The 18,225-nt window shown below is 44.2% G+C and overlaps 1 protein-coding gene across 6 annotated transcripts in view; it reads left to right on the plus strand.

The window, feature by feature from the left end:
* The window catches only part of CCDC85C (coiled-coil domain containing 85C), a 180,357-nt gene that overhangs the window by 125,813 nt on the left and 36,319 nt on the right, over positions 1 to 18,225 (plus strand). For 3 of the 6 annotated variants that reach the window (XM_083737067.1, XM_083737071.1, XM_083737068.1), the window contains one exon: positions 9,022 to 9,060. The exons of the other annotated variants lie outside the window; for them this stretch is intronic. In XM_083737067.1, coding sequence (XP_083593193.1) covers positions 9,022 to 9,060 — 39 coding nt within the window. The remainder of the gene's footprint in view (positions 1 to 9,021; positions 9,061 to 18,225) is intronic. 6 annotated transcript variants of the gene reach the window in all.

Consider the following 18,225-nt stretch of genomic DNA (forward strand, 5'->3'; position numbering starts at 1 on the left):
TAAAGGACAGCAAATTATTATTATTAATAATAATAATAATAATAATAATAATAATAATAATAATAATAAATTTATTTATACCCTGCCCTCCCTGGCCAGAGGGCAGCTAACACCAATAAAATTACAGTAAAAACGTAATGGGGGGGACAATTTAAAATACAGGTTAAAATGCAATTTAAAATGCAGCCTTATTTTAAAAGTAGCCCATAGATCAAAACCGTAAGGGGAGGGAAACATAAGGGTCAGTCTGAGTCCAAACCAAAGGCCAGGCGGAACAGCTCTGACTTGCCGGCCCTGCGGAAAGATGTCAAGTCCTGAAGGGCTCTAGTCTCTTGTGACAGAGCGTTCCACCAAGTCGGGGCCAGTACTGAAAAGGCCCTGGCCCTAGTTGAGACCAATCTCACCTTGTGATCTGGGACCTCCACTTAGATATTGCTGGTGTTAAAGAGATACAAGAAAGTGCTGTTAGAATCATACAACCATAGATTTGTAGAGTTAGGAGGGACCACAACGGTTATCATCCAGTCCACCCACCTGCAATGCAGGATTATTTTTGCTTGAAACCATGACCCTGAGGTTAAGAGTCTCATGGCCTGCCTGAGCCACTCTGAACATTCAGTAATAGCAATGCAAATGAAAGACATCTTTAAATTTTGATACCCTCTGGTCATGACAGAAGGCGAGTCTTTCCCATGATGCACCTGCCAGAACTTTGTCGGGAAACTGTAGCACCAAAGTCCTGGAATCATGGGGGTGATAGACTATGAAGAAATGCTGGGAATAGACCAATTCATATCTATGATTTAAGATGCTTACAGCAAGTCCATTGATAGCAGTGGTTTTATTCTGAGTATGGCTAACATCAGATGTCACACACACATTGTTTGCTGTAAACTTGCCGGGTGTCGGATCAAGAAACCTTAAAAATTGATTTCACACCTTCTTGTCACCTTAACAAAGTGAACCTGTGCAACACACACACACACACACACACACACACACACACTTTTCAATAAAAATCTCCAGAGCCGTTCCCAGGCCACCAACATAACTATCCTATCCTAGGTAACATGATGGGAGAAACTGTGGCCTAGTGAAAAAGGGGTGGGGAATTTTCTCAGCCCAAGGTCCAAAATCCACCCAGGTCATTCCATTCTGAGAGGTGGGGGGGGGGGTTCACATGTCAGTGGTGGGTGAGCTAAGAGGCTGAAGTGAGTGGAGCAATGACACTGAGTTTTCCCTTTGTACAGTTGGTAACTTTCTGCACACATCCCTGCGTCCCTCTCTGCTCTCTATCCAGAAAAGCAAGAGAAAAATACTACAGTTCAAGAAACCCATTGCAGCCAAGCAAAAGTGTTCCGGGGTCCAAGGCATGGGAGTGGTGGCTGTTGTCTGCAGAAAGTGACAAAGCTCAGATAGAGAGACATGTATGTCCTCATTTGGCCCTGGGCTCCAGATTCTTCACCTGTGCAGTAAAATAAGGTCTGCTCCGCTCTTAAGGAGAGTTTGGAGCCTGGTTGTATAACTACTGTACTGAACAGTAGTGATCACTGGGCAATTTGTGTGGTGGGCCATTTCCCTCCGCCAACACGTACAGAATTGTGACTGCGTCCTGCACTTTTTGCATAAGGTTTCAAGCTTCTCTAAGCTCAAAATCAAGACTTGAAGGAAGGCGTGCACCATATTTTTCACTCTATAAGACGCACCCGACCATAAGACACAGCTAGTTTTTAGAGGAGGACAAGAAAGCAACGCAAAGCCTCTTGAGCGAAGAGGCAGGAGCACTCCGGCTGCACTCAGGAGGCTTTGCGGGGCTATCGCTGAAGCCAGGAGAGCAAGAGGGATCGGTGTGCACCAATCCCTCTTGCTCTTCTGGCTTCAGCGATAGCTGCGTAGCCTGCATTCGCTCCATAACACACATACACATTTCCCCTTACTTTTTAGGAGGGGAAAAGTGTGTCTTATAGAGCGAAAAATACGGTAATTCTTGCTTGTTTCTTCTGAAACAAGTGCATTCGTTTTCAGCTCCTCAGTTTCGGTTCCATGCGCTTGACATTGCTCCCATGCTCAATAAGGGGATCGGCTGTCAAAATATCAGTGCGTGCTTCTAGCCTCTGTTCAGAACCAGCATTCCCAGAGGATTTTCCAGGTCAGAGATTGCCTCCACATTCATTGGTTGCCTCTGACCCGGAAAAAAAGCCCAGATTTCAGTGGGGCTCACATTTCAATGGCAAGTCAGCAAGATGGGAAATAGGAAGAAAGTTTGTCACCCAGATGATGAAAGGGTTTCCATCAAAGCTTTGAGTGCCATGTCCTGCAGTGCTTTTAACAGATCTGAGAGCTAGGACTTGGTGGGATTTGCATTTTTGCATTTAGTGGATTCAGGTTGCATGACTCTTCTTTTTTTCTTTTTTGCCTCTGGCTTAGTGCGCTGAACTTGCCACCTGCCACCTCTTGCTCTCCTGCTCAACCCTCTGTGTGAGGCTTGACTCATTAGCAGGTTGCCTGTCATGCAAGTAACTTCCACCGTGGGAAAAAACTTCCTGCCGTGTCAGTCCAACACAGCTAAAATGAGACATAGAGTCCTGTAGCAGCTTAAAAGCTAAGAAGCATTGCATTAGTCTACAGAGGCTTCATCAGATGCATGAAGGGATATTCCCATCTTATGTCATGATGCATTGGTTAAGTTTTTAAGGTGCTACAGCAAGGATAAGGAACAAATTAAGGCCAAAGACCTCATTTCTTCAGGGCTAACTTGGAGGCTAGATGTCAGCAGTGAGTGGACCAGCTCAGTACACGCATTTCTGCCAGCTGGGATGCAGGTGGCACTGTGGTCTAAACCACTGAGCCTCTTGAGCTTGCCAATAGGTCAGCAGTTCGAATCCCTACAACGGGGAGAGCTCATATTGCTCTGTCCCAGCTCCTGCCAGCCTAGCAGCTTGAAAGCACACCAGTGCAAGTAGATAAATAGGTACTGCTATGGCAGTAACATAAACGGTGTTTTCATGCACTCTGGTTTCCGTCAGGGTGTTCCGTTGCTCCAAAAGCGGTTTAGTCAACCCCATAGTTGCCTTTAACTGGACTTAGCCTTCCAGGGGTCCTTTACCTTTACCTATCCATACCTATCAGAAATAACACATGCACCCACATCCATTCTCACACGCAGCAGATATGTAACACATAATTACGTACGTGTTTATTCACATGCACGTACACACAGACAAACACATCCAGACTCTCGCACACACCCCTATGTATATTTATAAAACATTTATATTTATATCCTTTAGGGACCCAGGAGGCAGCTAATAGCAGCACCTGCTCCCTCCAATCATGGATGCAATTAAAACAAGCAATTAAACCACAGTATAAGCTGTGAGCGAGGAACTTCCAGCCCTGTGGACCGGACCTCTATTATTTGGCCCTTGGGACTCTCTCCAGGCCTTCACCAGCCCTCCTTGAGTGCTTTTGCCTGGCTGGAATGTGGCCTTGAACTGGGACAAAGCCCCTTGCTTGCCTGTATGGAGGAATGTGTGCAAACCCCTGACTTTTGCATGGCTGGAATGTAACCTCCTATGCGACCATTAGAATCACACCCACTTCTACCTCTGGGCCAGCCCAACCCTCGCACATGACCCCTGAAATACTGTGCACAAGGGGGTGTCGCCCCCAGGCTGAAAAAAAGATTTCCCACCCTTAAAATAAGCTGATCAATAATAAAAATGCAAGATATAGTAGAAACGTCCAGTCCGGCAGAACATTGTTCAGCCTGGTCCTCAAAGTGCTTTGAATACAGGGGTGTTTTATTATGCTCCCTCCTGATAATGATGGAATCAGCTGAACCTCCCTTGGAAGTGACTGCTACAAACTTGCCACCACCACTGAAAAGGCCCCGTCTTATGTCAAAGGCCCCTTATGTTGCTAAAATGGCAAGAGAAGGGGTTATATGTGCACACCTGACTGGATCTCTCCCTTTGTGGTAGAGCCCCCTCCCACACTGGCTGGGCACATCACCATTTGGCAGCAGGGACTTGTCATTGTCACCAGGCACATCCTAACCTCCCTGTTGGTGAGGGGTGTTTGTGTGAACACCCCCACACACACACCTTCACATATGAATTGCATGAAGAGGTTCCATGTTATTACATGGGTAGCGGGCCTGCCCATCTGGCATGGATGTCTGCAGTGGGGAATCCTACAAGAGAATCCTAATGGACAAAGGGCTCCAACTCCCAGAGAAGTTTGCATGCATATAGATCTGTAGACGTCCTATTCTGGTCTGGCAAAGGAGCCCACAGAGCAAGGCAAGCCAGGAATTTCAGTACCACGGAGAGCTCCCGAGTGAGCAACTTGTTTCAGCAATGGTTGAAAGCAAACGGAGCATTCTGAAGCCTCTGCCTCCCAGACCACCTCTCCTAGGCTGTGCCCCCTTGCGGAAAGCTTAGTTTATTAAATAGCCAACCCTTTAGCCGGAAGACGGGCATTCCTCCTATGCTCTATGGCCTCCCGACTGTTGCGCTCACTGCACAAATACTGTGGGAGGTATTTGGTTCCTCAGGCTCCGATGAGTTTTTTGCTTTTGGAGGTTGTTCTGGGGACTCCTGTCTGTCAGCCTCAGGTGAATCTCCATCATTGGGCTCAGGGACCTGGATTTCTCCTGGCTCCTTAGCTGGTGACTTTGTAATAGTAGGGTTTCCTGCTGCAGATATCTGCGCTCAGAATAATAATAATAATAATAATAATAATAATAATAATAATAATATATTTATACCCCCCTTCCCGGTTCAGAAACTGGGCTCAGAGTGGCTAACAACAAATTTAAAACACTTAATTGATGCAACAAAAAAACAGCATAAAATACAGTATAAAATGTGAATAACAATAAATTTAGAATTCAAAAATCAATTTAGGGGGAAATCCATCCAATAAACATTATATGATCACCAGGGCTAGCTGGCTAAATTAGTCCTATTTGGGCCAGTGAGGAGACCAGGGGAGAATTAGCTGTGGGATCCCAGAGCGGGTAATCTTCATAAAAAGGGGAGAGGGAGAGAAGGAAGGGGAATAAAAGATCAGGCTAAGTTCAAATTGAAAGCCAGGCAGAAGAGCTCTGCCTTACAGGCCCTGCGGAAGGAAGTTAAATCCTGCAGGGCCCTGGTCTCATGGGACAGAGCATTCCACCAGGTCGGAGCCATCACTGAGAAGGCCCTGGCCCTGGTGGAAGATCATCTGACTTCCTTAGGGCCTGGGACCTCTATACTATGATTATTCATGGACCTTAAGGTATAGGAGCAGGACTGAAGAAAGTGTATGGCAGGTCCAGCAATGTGGCCCCTCTTTGATCACTTGGAACTCCTTTCATGCAATGAACACTGAAAGGGGCAAGTAGTCTATGTGTTTTCATGCACATAAGCCAATCAGCCGCTTAGCCAAGGTTTCCTGAGGCTAGGATCACATCTGGATCTGCCAGGTATAAGGAGGAGCCTTTCCTTCTCCCCCAACAATAACTAGATTATTTTGGAGCCATGTTAGAATCCATTTGTGGTTCCCACTCGTTATGTTTGCGTCTTTCGCATAGGCCTCTCATTAGCCATGAACAGTAGTGCCCCCCTCCCTCCCTCAAGGACCCTTTTCCAGTTTGTGCTTGTTAGCTTTGTAATGTGGCAATTATATCCTCAAGGAGCCGCACACGTATCTCCCACAAGTAACATGAAATTGCAAATCTCTCCTTATTTCCCCCAAGCCCCCTCCTGTTTGTGGGGGTGGAAATTGTTATTATTTTAATGCACGAAACCACAAGGCCAATTTCGAGCAAATGACTCATAACGAGGAGGATTGGAGGAAAGAAACAGCCCACAATTTCCTATGTTCAGCTTCTCCTTAGTACACAATAAGGTAAAATATTAAATAGGCTGTAGCCTGAACTGCTGTGTTTTATGTTTTGGTATGTGTGGACTCATACTATTGGTTTGGTTTTTTTAAATTGTGTGTCCAGGCATTCCAAATTCTGCAACTTGAATAGATTATACAAATTGAGGATAATGTACATAATTTCTCTTACTTTGCATGAATTCTGCAGGGTAAAAAAAAATCAAAATCAAAACTCTATTTGTTCACTGAATGGTCCCAGGGTAGATTACATAAAACATAACAAATTAAAATAATTAAAACCATTCAATTAAATGAAAACCACAAAACTGAAGAAAACCACAAGAGCAAGAACGCAGCAGTATAGAAGGAGGGGACACACTCACCCAACAGCCTGAGTACAGAGGTCCGTCTTATCCTGACTACTCAATAATAGTACAAGAGGGAAGGGCACCGGGCAGCCTAGGAGACACCACAGAGAAGGCCCTGCCATGCAACTCCACCCATCAAACCACACTAGTGGTACCACTAACAGGCCCTCTCCTGAGCAGGTTGGCTTAGTTACTTTAGTTTAACCTAACAGCACAAGAATAGCTTTGCTTGATCAGGGCATTGGCTCAGTCCAGCATCCTGTTCTCACAGTGGCCAAACAGGCTCCCATAAGAAGCCCGCAAGCTGGACCTGTGTGCATCAGCACTCTTCCCTCTCATGTTTTCCAGCAACTAGTATTCAGAAACATGCAGCTCCCGGCAGTTTAGCAAGCAACTATGTAAGTGCTGCAACTGGGCCATCGGCAGCCACAGTCTACTCCTATTATTTACATTTACATCCTGCCTGTCATTTCAGTACCACGGAGAGCTCCTGAGTGAGCAACTTGTTCCAGCAATGGTTGAAAGCAAACCAAGCATTCAGGGCAATGTGTATGGTGGTTCTCTCTGCAGTCCCCACTGTCCTCACAGCAAATAGGTTATGCTGAGAGATTAGGATTGGCCGAAGGTCACCAGTGAGCTTTGTGGCTGAGTGGGGATTCTCAAACCCTACGGCCAGCTTGCTGCCTGCACTTGGTAGGGAATAAGGTGCTTTCCATTTAGAAGGTGTGGTTGTGGTCCAATTGGATCACCCAGTCCATGAGAATTTTCAAGGATTTACACCAATAGCAAAAATATCCTTGAAGGATTCCATGCATCTTCTGCATCTTCATATTACCCGTTTAGGTAACACAACAGTCTCCTGGTGTACATTTCTCTCTCTCTTAGCCTAAGAGTTATTGTTATGCAAAAAGCTACGCTGAGTATATATAGTTGTAAACGTAAATGCCATTTCAGTGTGTGTCTCTCACAGTCCAAACCCAAAAATATTATTCGACAGGACTTGGTCCCATGTAATTGTGTACAGCCAAGATAGCCAACATGTTGCTCTCCAGTTTGTTGGGCTACAACTCTCATCATCCTTAACCGTTGACTATGCTGGCTGCAGCAGATGGGAGTTAGAGTTCAACAACATCTGGAGGACACAACATTGACTACTGCAACTTAAGGGCTGCAATTTAAGATAACAGATCATAGAATTGTAAAACTGGAAAGGAGCACAAGGGTCCTTTAGTAAGTGTGTGCCTGCTAACGGGGAGAAGAGAGTGGTGGTGGGGGGGTACATTTGGTGTCTCTGGAAATTGTAACTTGTCACTTGGGAAGACAGGCGAACTAATACCAGTGTACTGGAAGAAGCAAAGATCACCAGTGTTGAAATAATGGTTCTTCAACATCAACTTCGTTGGACTGGTCATGTTGTGCTGATGCCTGATGATCGTCTTCCAAAGCAACTACTCTATTCCAAACTTAAAAATGGAAAGGGTAATGCTGGTGGTCAACAAAAGAGGATTTGTCTCAAGGCAAATCTTAAAAAATGTAGTATAGACACCGACAATTGGGAAACACTGGCCTGCAAGCACTCCAATTGGAGAACAGCCTTTAACAAAGGTGTCATGGGCTTTGAAGACGCTCAGAATGAAAGGGAGAAACGTGCCAAGAGGAAGGCACACTTGGCAAATCAACTCCTGCCTGGAAACCAATGTCCTCGCTGTGGAAGGACGTGTAGATCCAGAACTGGCCTCCACAGTCACTTATGGACTCATTGTTAAAACCGCGTTTATGGAAGACAATCTTACTCGTCTACAATTGATCGCTAAAGAAGAAGAAAGAAGACATTGACTCAACATTTAAAAATTGCATCACCAAAGAAGTTGGTGTGAATCAAATAAATTAGTGGGATCTGGGCTTTACTGCAGATGTGAGGATTCCAGCTGGGTGGGGAGAAGAGGGATTTTTGGGTGTGTGTATTTTTGCAAAATTAACTCGATATCCTGTTTGCCGTTCATGCTTCAGGATGCTCACAGTGACACACCCTGCTCTCCTCTCTTCCCTTGAAAGGACAGGTTCAGTTTGCCTTGCTTTGCTGGGAAGAAGAGAAAGGCAGCCCTTTTGGAATGTCAGTGGCTTTGTTGTATTTCAGTTCGGTTTCTCTGCATCTGTAGAACACAAAGCACGTGATGCCACACGCCGCTTTTGCTCCTTGTTCCCCACAGATGATAAATATTTTCATGATTGTTAATTTTACATGCTGAAGCGAAACCCCTTATTAATGATCCCCCGCTATTTGTCATGCGTCCCCCACAGCTTTATCTCTCTGCTGTCAATTACGAATTCCAATTTGCACCAGTTCTCTAAATAGCGCACTGTTGCAATACCTCTTCCAGTTTAATTCACAAACCCATTTTTTTCAGAGTGAAAAGCTAGGCTGTTGACTGCTGAAATCTGCGGGACTTGATTTATTTTCCATGCCAGTTTTATACTAATTGAGTTCCGTGTTCTTTCAGTTTCACCCTTGTGAAAAAGGCAGTGCTGCCCATCCATTTCTCCAGTCTCATCTTTTCAGACCTCCTATATAAGACATCCAGAGGCCTTTTATTTCAGGGCCACCCCCCAATATGCTTATTGAACTGCATATCTCATGCACGACCACAACTTTCTTCGATGCAGGAAGGATTAACACAAATGTGGAGGCTGCTTATTTTTAGGATGCCGTTTTTGAATGTTTGATATTGCTTTGCTTTTCATTATAATCTGATATGTATAATATTCTTTTGTTCCCTCCTAGCTGGCTGGTCACAACAGTTCACCAAGAAATTTAATTAAGGTAGACGTATCTTAAGACATTTAAGCTTCCAGCTTTCTGGGATATGGGGAAGCCTTGGCTTGCAATGTTGGTGACGGGTCTTTGCTGCTTTCGTATGTCTGACTTGCAAATGTTGGCAGGTTCCATTTTTAGTAATCCCGAGTTTTTTAAATGAATGCCCAGTTGTTTGACTCATGCTCAGCATGGTGGGTAAATACATTGATACTGAGGCCATACTATCAAATCCTCTCCACTTAATATTGACCAATCTGCTTATGCCCAGTGAAGGATGGAGACCTTCTGTTAATCAATCAAATACAAGGAACTGTTTTTGAGTGCCAAAAGCTGAAGTACTTTAAATATGAGCAAAACAATTTGGGGAGAAAGAAGCATCTACCAATGTGGTAAATAATTCACACCAGTGACAAGCACATGGTCTCCTTTTAATACAAGAACCTTAGTTGTTACATTTTGTACCAATCTTTAATGGTTCGAAGAAAATGCAGCCGTCAATGTATTTCCTCTGAGATGTGATCCTTCACTTGTTTAGTTTTCATACCTGTTTGTAATATATTGCAAGGATATTGGATGGTGTCTTCCACGCCCATGTGTGCTGCACATGAGACCACTTATAGAATGTCATTGGCAATCCACACAATTTGTCTTGGTCTTTCACCCAGTTCCCTTTCACAACGATTTCAGCCTGTGTGTTTTCTTAGAAACCTGTTGATCCTTCACAAGACCTTCCGTTGCTTTGGTTCTCATAACCCCACCTCTCTAAAGCCCTATTAGGTGTTATCTGAAACCTAACTGAACATGAATGTGGAGAGCACAAGAGTGGCTAGTGGGGAGAGATGATAGCACTCACTGGCCTCCTGGGACTGGCGTGGCTGTGGCTTACTGGGGTGGCGGCGGCAGGGAGAAGAGCAGGGTGGTAGGGATGTCAGTACGGTGTGAATGCACCTGCTGTCCAGAAGTGTGGACTGCAGTTTGCATTATCCCTGACCATTAACCATGTTGACTGGGGCTGATGCAAGTTGGGAGTCCAGAACACCTGTGAGGCATCATGTTGGCCACCACTGCTGGTCCATCTGGACCAGCAAACTATGGTTTGTCCTGAAAACCAGGACTGCAAATCAGGGTCTGTTTGCACAAAGTAGCTAATTAAACAGAGCAGCTGGGGGTAGTGTGTAGAGGCAAATGGACATTTATTCCCATAATGCCAAACCAGGGGTTCTAGTTAATGTGTGAAGCATCAAGTTATGTGCAAAGTGATCTCTGCTCTGTCATTTGTCCACTTATATGCCACTTCCTTTAAACAAATCATGGAAGCGGCACACAATTAAAAGAGCAAAATAAAACCAGCAATCAATATTACATTTATTCATTTACTAATCAGATTTCTAGACATATTCCATTTAATTATCTCATATATGAAGAAGTTGGCTTTAAAGGGGTGAATTGTTTGTTGGAGGTGCGAAATAATTTGTATAAAACTTTTTTGAGATTTTGAAATTCTTCTTAAGATTTAAAAGTTGGAACTGAAAATTCAGAATATTTGGATATGCATAAGTCAATGGCCTGTCTGTATGTTTCACTCTTTCAAATACCTATCCTTTCAATATGCTTATTTTTGATGAGGATGTTGGTGGTGATGATTCTTAATCTTTCAAGCCTTTTTGTTTTGTTTTGGCTGTTGTAAGCCCCGTACGGCTTAATAACATTATTTCTTCTCTGTCATTATTCTAACTTTATATCCCTCCTTTCCATGAGTCACGATTAAGGCAACTTATGATTTAAAACTGGGATGGTCCTCCCCATTTTTTCAGACTTTGGCTCCCATTTTCCCTATTTGCCACGCTGGCATATGGGAGGGGGCACAGCTGCTCCACCCCTTACTCAAAAGGAAGTGGAACAACACGTACATTTACTGCCTGTTGTGCTGCTATGGAAACTATTATTGCAGAATTTGTGTGAATGCTTGAAGCTTCTTCTGCTGAGTCAAACCACCAGCCCAATCATTTCAGAAGCTCTCCATGATCTTAGGCATGGGGTGAGAGCCGTGGTCATGTTAGCGGATATGATAGGGCTTCCCCTTTCTCTTCTTTCTCCCCTGCAGCATCCTAAGTCCTCCATTCTCCTCCAGGCAGTCCTCCAGTCCTCAGGAGCAGAATTTGGGAGGGCACATGGGGTTGCAGAGGGGAGAAGAGGGAGGGGAAGTCCCAGCTGTGTAACTAGATTTCCACTGTGTTTGTGGGAGTCCACAATTGGGTATCATCCAACAGTATTCTTACCTAGGGTATCTGTGATTCTTTCACAGGAGGTGCTGGGAACTGTACATGAGACATTCTGCATGCAGAGCGTATGCTCCTCTGCTGAGTTCTGGCCTCTCAGCAGCTGCAGTGGCTGTGAATCTCCCTTCCCTTTGCTCGCTGTCGGTCTGAATATAAAATATAATCTGCTGTCTCTTTTGGTCAGCATCAGTCACCGAAAACCAGACAAAGCACGAGGCTAACAGTTTGGCGTCTGAAAATTACGACCCACTGGGAAGCCTGCAATCTGCGATGCTATCGGTAGCATTGCATTCTGTTATTGTGCGTCATCCCGGTGCCTCCTTCTCAACTACCCATTTGACTGACAGTAACAAAAAACTCCAGACCTGCACATTATCATTAGGAGGAAGCTTTCTAACAGCACAGCACTTGACAAGATTGATGTTCATTCTGTTTCCCTTGCAAGTCAGACCATCAAATGGCAGCTTGACAGATCAAAGTAAGAGAAGGGTGGGTTTGGGGAGCGTTGTGGGCTCCCCACCTTTAAATCACCCAGGAGGGACACAACAATATCAAGGCGACAAAACAGTCTCACTGAGAACAGTTGGCCATTCCATTTTGCGAAGACTATAATGCAATGATTGTTAACTCAACAAATGAAAGTTGTTGGGTACCATTGTGTTGATTCCCAAGACAACAAGATGATAGATAACCCTTTGTAAAATAAGTTTTGGTTGGGCGTACAATGTTCTTGAACTTGTCCTTCTCTAGCTTAAGAGTATTTTTTAAAAAAGAGAAACAGCGCCAGAACATTTTGTTGCGATCAAATTATGGGTTGTTGTTTTTTGCTTAGGCCTTCAAATTCAAACTGTCAGATGTATCAGATACTGGTTGAAACCCTTCAGGTTTTTTTAAATAACTTTTTTATTCATTTAGCTCATTCCATTCATGAATCACTTCTTGTGATGCGATTTAACAACAAAAGCATCAACCATAAAGACACACACACACACACACAAATTCATATAAAGTGGTACCGTGGGTTACAGTCGCTTCAGGTTACAGACTCTGCTAACCTCAGGTTAAGTACTTTGCTTCAGGTTGAGAACAGAAATCGTGTGGTGGCAGCGCGGCAGCAGCAGGAGGCCCCATTAGTTAAAGTGGTACCTCAGGTTAAGAACAGTTTCAGGTTAAGTGAATTAAGTTCCTAACCCAAGTTACCACTGTATAGAAGCCTACCTTGATGCTTAGAAAGTTGAGGTAATTTTAATCTGTGTGGGGGTTTTTTAACTTGTGTATGTTTTAAAATTATGGTTGCGATTTTTCTCTCAGTTTTCTCTTTTTATAAACCGCTTTGAGGTGTTGTTGTTGTTTACAGTCAAGCGGTGTCTAAATTTTATGGGGAAAACAAACAAACTGATTTTAAATCCAATACTGGTACAGAGTGGGATAACAAACTCCACTTTAAAAGTTTGTTGGAAAAGGGAAGACTTCAATAGGTGCTGCTGAGGTCATGGAGAACATGCCTGTCTTACATGTATCTGGAAAATGTCCTGAAGGGTAGGAACCGCATGAGTCCTGAAAAGATATACTTCAGGTAACAAAGTGGTGTGTCTTCTGCATATGGAGGAAGCACACCTCTCTGGGGAGGGAATTCCAGCACCTAGGAGCTGCCACAGGAAATGCCTTCTCCTGGACCAGCCCCCACATCCCCAAATCCACTGGAGGAATTACCAAGAAGGCCTCTGTTTGTCAGTCTTAAAACTCGAGAGAGTCTGTAGGGAAGGAGTTGGTCTTTCAGATATCTGGGTGAGGTGGAAGACCCCTCAATACCAGAGGAGGGTATTTCCAGACACAGTTGAGGCCAGACAGCTTTGCGTGTGTGGTCCTCATCTGGGGCCTGTTGGTTTCAAGTGCAGAAGAGGAAGTAGTCCTGTTGATGAAGATTCAGCTGCTGGTCCTTTACATGGGCTAGAGGGTTGTGTGGGTGCCATCTTGTCCTTTGTCTCGGCCCAGCGTTTTTTTAAGCACCGCTGGTGACAGGGTGCCTAGATTTTTACATCCCTCATTAAAGTACTTAATATGGGAAGGGATTAGGGAGCATCAGTACTGGGTGACCCCACACCTTTAAATAATTGTTTGCAACACTGGATTTAAGAGTAATCTCTGCTAATGAAAAGTAGGGAGGATAATAACAGTAGCTCTTCTTTATTTGTGAACAAACTGTCGAAGCTCACGCAATGATTTTCTCTTTTTTATTCCTTAAAAAAGGGGTTTAAGTGGAATTATGCTGTCTTCTCTTGACGTGTTATTCGTCCTAGTCCCGTTAATGAGCAATTTGGGTTTTTCTTTTGCTTTGTAATCTTTTTAAACTTGGTAACGAAGCCTGCCTCAATGGGTAACTGTTTATAAGCATCCGAGGAGCACGCAAGGAGGATTTTACAGGGGTAATTAAAATGCTTTATCCCTCTTATGGCTGTTGTAATATCTTATTAGATTTGGTTGAAAAGTGAAACATATTGTTCATGAAATGTGCACAGTGGCGGTATTAATGATGTGACCCCGTGGGGTTGCAAAGACCTGATTTAGCTGGTCTCAAATTGCATTTGCAGTTTCCGAAACGAACCAAACCAGCCGAGCTGTTTAGAATTATCGCTAATGGGGCTATATTGCAATGAAGAAAAAGAAATTTTTTTCCAGAACAAAAAGAGACATTTGCAAGAAAACTTTGAGAGCTGGAGCATGGCATTCAGTAAGGACATAGGGAGCCACCTTACACGAAGTCAGACTATTGGTCCTTGTGGGTCAGTGTTGTCAACACTGACTGGCAGTGAGACCCCAGGATTTTAGACAAGGGAGATTTTCCTGTTGCTACCTGGAGATGCTAAGAATTGAACTTGGGACATTTGGCACACAAAGCGGATTCTCTACAGTGCTTTCCCCACAGCTGTATCCCTCAAGGGTAGTTGTCATGCTCTACTCCATGGAATGAAATGAGCCTTTTTACCCCATGGGAGCTCTTGTGTCTATAACTAGGATGGGTGTCAGGAATGAGCCAGCTCCAAGTGAAGGTTTGCAGCCAACTGCAGCAAGCAGTCAGGAACAGAGAGGCTTAGATGTTAGTCAGGCAGGGGAGAGCCAGCAGATGCAGACTTCCTGACGTTGACAGAGAAGCTGATAAGGCAGTAGCTGAGAGCAGGCTAGAAAACACAGCCAAAGCTTGCTGGAAGCACAAATAGGCGTGAATAGACTTAGAGACTGTTAATGCTTTGATTAGCCATAGTACTTTAATAATAATAAAACCCCTCCCTTTTTATATCAGTGAGCAGTATGTGAGGTTTTGAGTGTCCTTCTCATTCTATTTAATTCCTTTATTTTCACATCTTGCCAAGATGGATGGGACCATTGGTAAAGTGGCAGTCAGCTGTATGCTGACATTGCACTATCAGTTTAGGTATCTTATCTATCCTCCATTGATAGTGAACTCATTTTCGGAGTGCCCGTCTTTGTATAGCTGAGAATCGCAAACTGGGGGAGAGCATTGTTGCACACTGGTTGTGTTTGCTGGCTTACTATAGGCACCTGGTTGTGAGAAAAGGGATGGTGGTCTATATTGGCCTTTGGCCTGATTCAACAAGGCTCTTCTTAGAATCGGATGTAGCCAAAATGGTCCCATCAAAGCACAACAGGAGGCAACAACAGGTTCAGTATGTAGAAGAACAAACAAGCAACCCTTTAGGGAGAAAATCCTAAGCGGGCAACAGCAATAACCACCTACATTCCCAAACCCAAAACATCCCTAAGAGGACTAGGAACTGAGAATGCTCAGTGAGTACACAATGTTGCGTGTCTGCTGGGGAAAACTCTCTGAGAAAGTCGAGTGGGGATGGAATGGAGCATCTTTTAATAGGGAATAACTGCCTACCTGCTTGGAGCCCTGAACAGGAGCACTCCATACTACACAGGACCCTACTTAAAATTTGTTTGCAGTGCTACAGATTCTGTGGGTGGAACCAGGCAGAGGGCCTTCTCGGTAGTGGCACCCACCCTGTAGAACACCCTCCTATCAGATGTCAAGGAAATAAACAACTATCTGACTTTCAGAAGACATCTGAAGGCAGCCCTGTTTAGGGACGTTTTTAATGTTTGGTGTTTTTAATATTCTGTTGGGAGCCGCCCAGAGTGGCTGGGGAGGTCCGGCCAGATGGGCAGGGTATAAGTAATAAATAATAATAATCCTCTTGCTGTACAGCTCTACCTAGTTTGTAATACAGTGGTACCTCGGGTTACATACGCTTCAGGTTACAGACTCCGCTAACCCAGAAATAATTACCTAAGGTTAAGAACTTTGCTTCAGGATGAGAACAGAAATCATGCTCTGGTGGCAGCGGAAGGCCCCGTTAGCTAAAGTGGTGCTTCAGGTTAAGAAGAGTTTCAGGTTAAGATCGGACCTCCGGAACGAATTAAGTACGTAACCAGAGGTACCACTGTAAAATCCTACCTGCTGCCCAGTGGAATGGACAGGTATTCAAGCTCTCCAAAACTGAGAAGGCTCATCCTGGGGTCAGTTGTGCATCTCTCTTTGCCTCTCTGACAAAAATGTGTTAGTCACATGTGTACCCCATCTTTCCCTTCAAGGAGTTGAGGACAGTGTGCGTGACATTATTCAATTTTCCCCCTGCCAAATCCCTGTAAGGTGTGCTTAGATGAGAGACTTGAACAATGACCAGAAGGGAGATAGCGAAGGAACCATAGGAAATGTAGGTTTGCAATGAAATTTGAACCCAAGATACACCAGGATGAGAGAGTTCGGAGTTATCTTGGGCTTTCCCAGGTGAGCCAGAGCTCAGCCAGGCCTACACTGGTGTAAGCCGGACTCTGCCAGCTCACCTGTGGCCCAGCCAGTGGAACCTAAGCAAATGTAAGTTCCTCAAAAGGGGTGAGATAGGGCTGGAACAGTGGAGAGAATTGTACCTCTTCCAAACCCTGGTCAGCTGTTTTTGTAATGTGGTTTTGGGGATTTGGGATTCTGTTGCTTTACTTCTGCCTTGAAACCAAATGGGGCGATCGATTCAGGAACGCAACTCCCCGCTGTGCTGTTTAGCTTCGTTACCGCCTTGCCTGACAGCAGATATGCAAGGGCCTATGCAATCTCTCACACAGCTCAAATGATTGTGTACCATTTCCCGACACTTCAAAATCATTATGAGCCTCTTGCCTCAGATGGCTGGACTCTGAAGTGCATTTTCAGAAGGGGAAAATGCAGACTGGGGTCAGGACAAGAAAGAGAGCCTTCCATTTGCATCTTGCAAACTCATGTCATGATGGATTCATGAGTTGGTTCCCCCATGACAAATTTCAAATATGGGATTCTCTGTACGCGTTAATCCGTGGGTTCCAATGGCCTCCGACACACTGCTGGCTCTTAAGATCTTGGCATATCAGTGGGAAGAAAACTACTTGACGTAGAAGATGTTGGTTGCAGTCAAACCCTCAAAACACCTGGATTCTTATTGGATGTACAGCTAAGCTTGTTTTTGTGGCCTTCCATCAAATTTTGTTGCCGCAATGGCCCCTCCTCCTTCCAGTTCTTTCGAACTGGAAAAATATCATTGCAGCACCAGACGCAACTCAAAAGCTTTAATGGAGCATAAAGAAACTGGAAAGGTCATGTTTTTGTAGCCTCAGAACGGAGAACAATCCACTACTGGATGGCCTTTGAAAACCGAAAAAGTTAATGAACACAGTTCATGCTAATAAAATTGTATTGTTTCCATCCAAGAGTGTATATTTGATAAATCCGAAGCATTTATATTTTGTTGATTGTCTGGTTTCCAACATTCTGACACTTAATGGCATATAGATTTATATACATGCATACACACAAATATACAGGGACAGAGTACTGGAACCATACCTGGTAGCAGGGACAAGCGGGGAATATGCCATGGTTACATTCTCTTTTCTCTTTCTCTTGTTTTCTCTAATTTTTCAATACTTTTTTATATATTGGAAACATTTTTTAAAAGCTTTGGGGTGGGTAGGTGCGGGGGATAAAGAAGTCCTTTACCTTGGACTGAGGAAGACACAAACAGGAAGGGGACACTCGGAAGAGGGGAGCCCCTGCTGTATGAAAGGCAGGGTTGAAAGGGCCTCCCAGGGTGAGAGACTGGGAGAAGAAGTAGGCTCCCAGGTTGAGTCTACCTCTCTGTATGTGGATAAATGACAGGATAGATTTGATATAAATATGGTAAAGGACCTCACAGGTATTTTTTCTCTCTTCTCCCCCATTTGTTTTCTTTTTTTAATATTCTTGTTCTGTAGACTAGTTTGATTCTTGTATTTTATCTCAAAAAATGTCGATTTTTTAAAAATAAAGCATACAAAAAGGCAGTTGAATGCAGTCAAAGGTTGCTCAAAGAAAGTGAAAGTATAAATACAGGACATTTGTTCCTTAAAAAATGGTTTTTATCAGCCTTTTCAAAGTAAGTTATCTAACCCAAGAAAATGAGTTTTACAAAGCCAGGGCTAGCATGGGGGGGGGGGGTTACCATACAGCTTCCAAGGATCCTTCTTGTTGGGTAGGGACACAGTGCCTGTGTTCAAACATAGCAGCAAGCCATGGTTTGTTCTAACCATGGCTTGTTCAGCAAACCACAGACATCTCGCAGATGAGCAAACGGCCCACTGCTTGTTGGGAATGCACACTTTCCCACTTCCTTCGTAGCCTCAAGCACAAGTTAGATTTGTGCTGATGCTAAATGGGGTTTCCATCTTTTCCCGTAAATAAATGTTTATTTATTATATGCAAATGCCAGTCTTTCAGGTTTGCAGCTGCTTAGCTTCAGCCCTGCTGCAGCAACACATTTTCCAAAATGATTCACTAGACTGCAGGGCTGCCATCTTGACCAAA

The sequence above is a fragment of the Podarcis gaigeae genome, assembly GCF_964106915.1.
Source record: "Podarcis gaigeae genome assembly, chromosome: 1".
Classification (NCBI taxonomy): Eukaryota; Metazoa; Chordata; class Lepidosauria; order Squamata; family Lacertidae; genus Podarcis; species Podarcis gaigeae.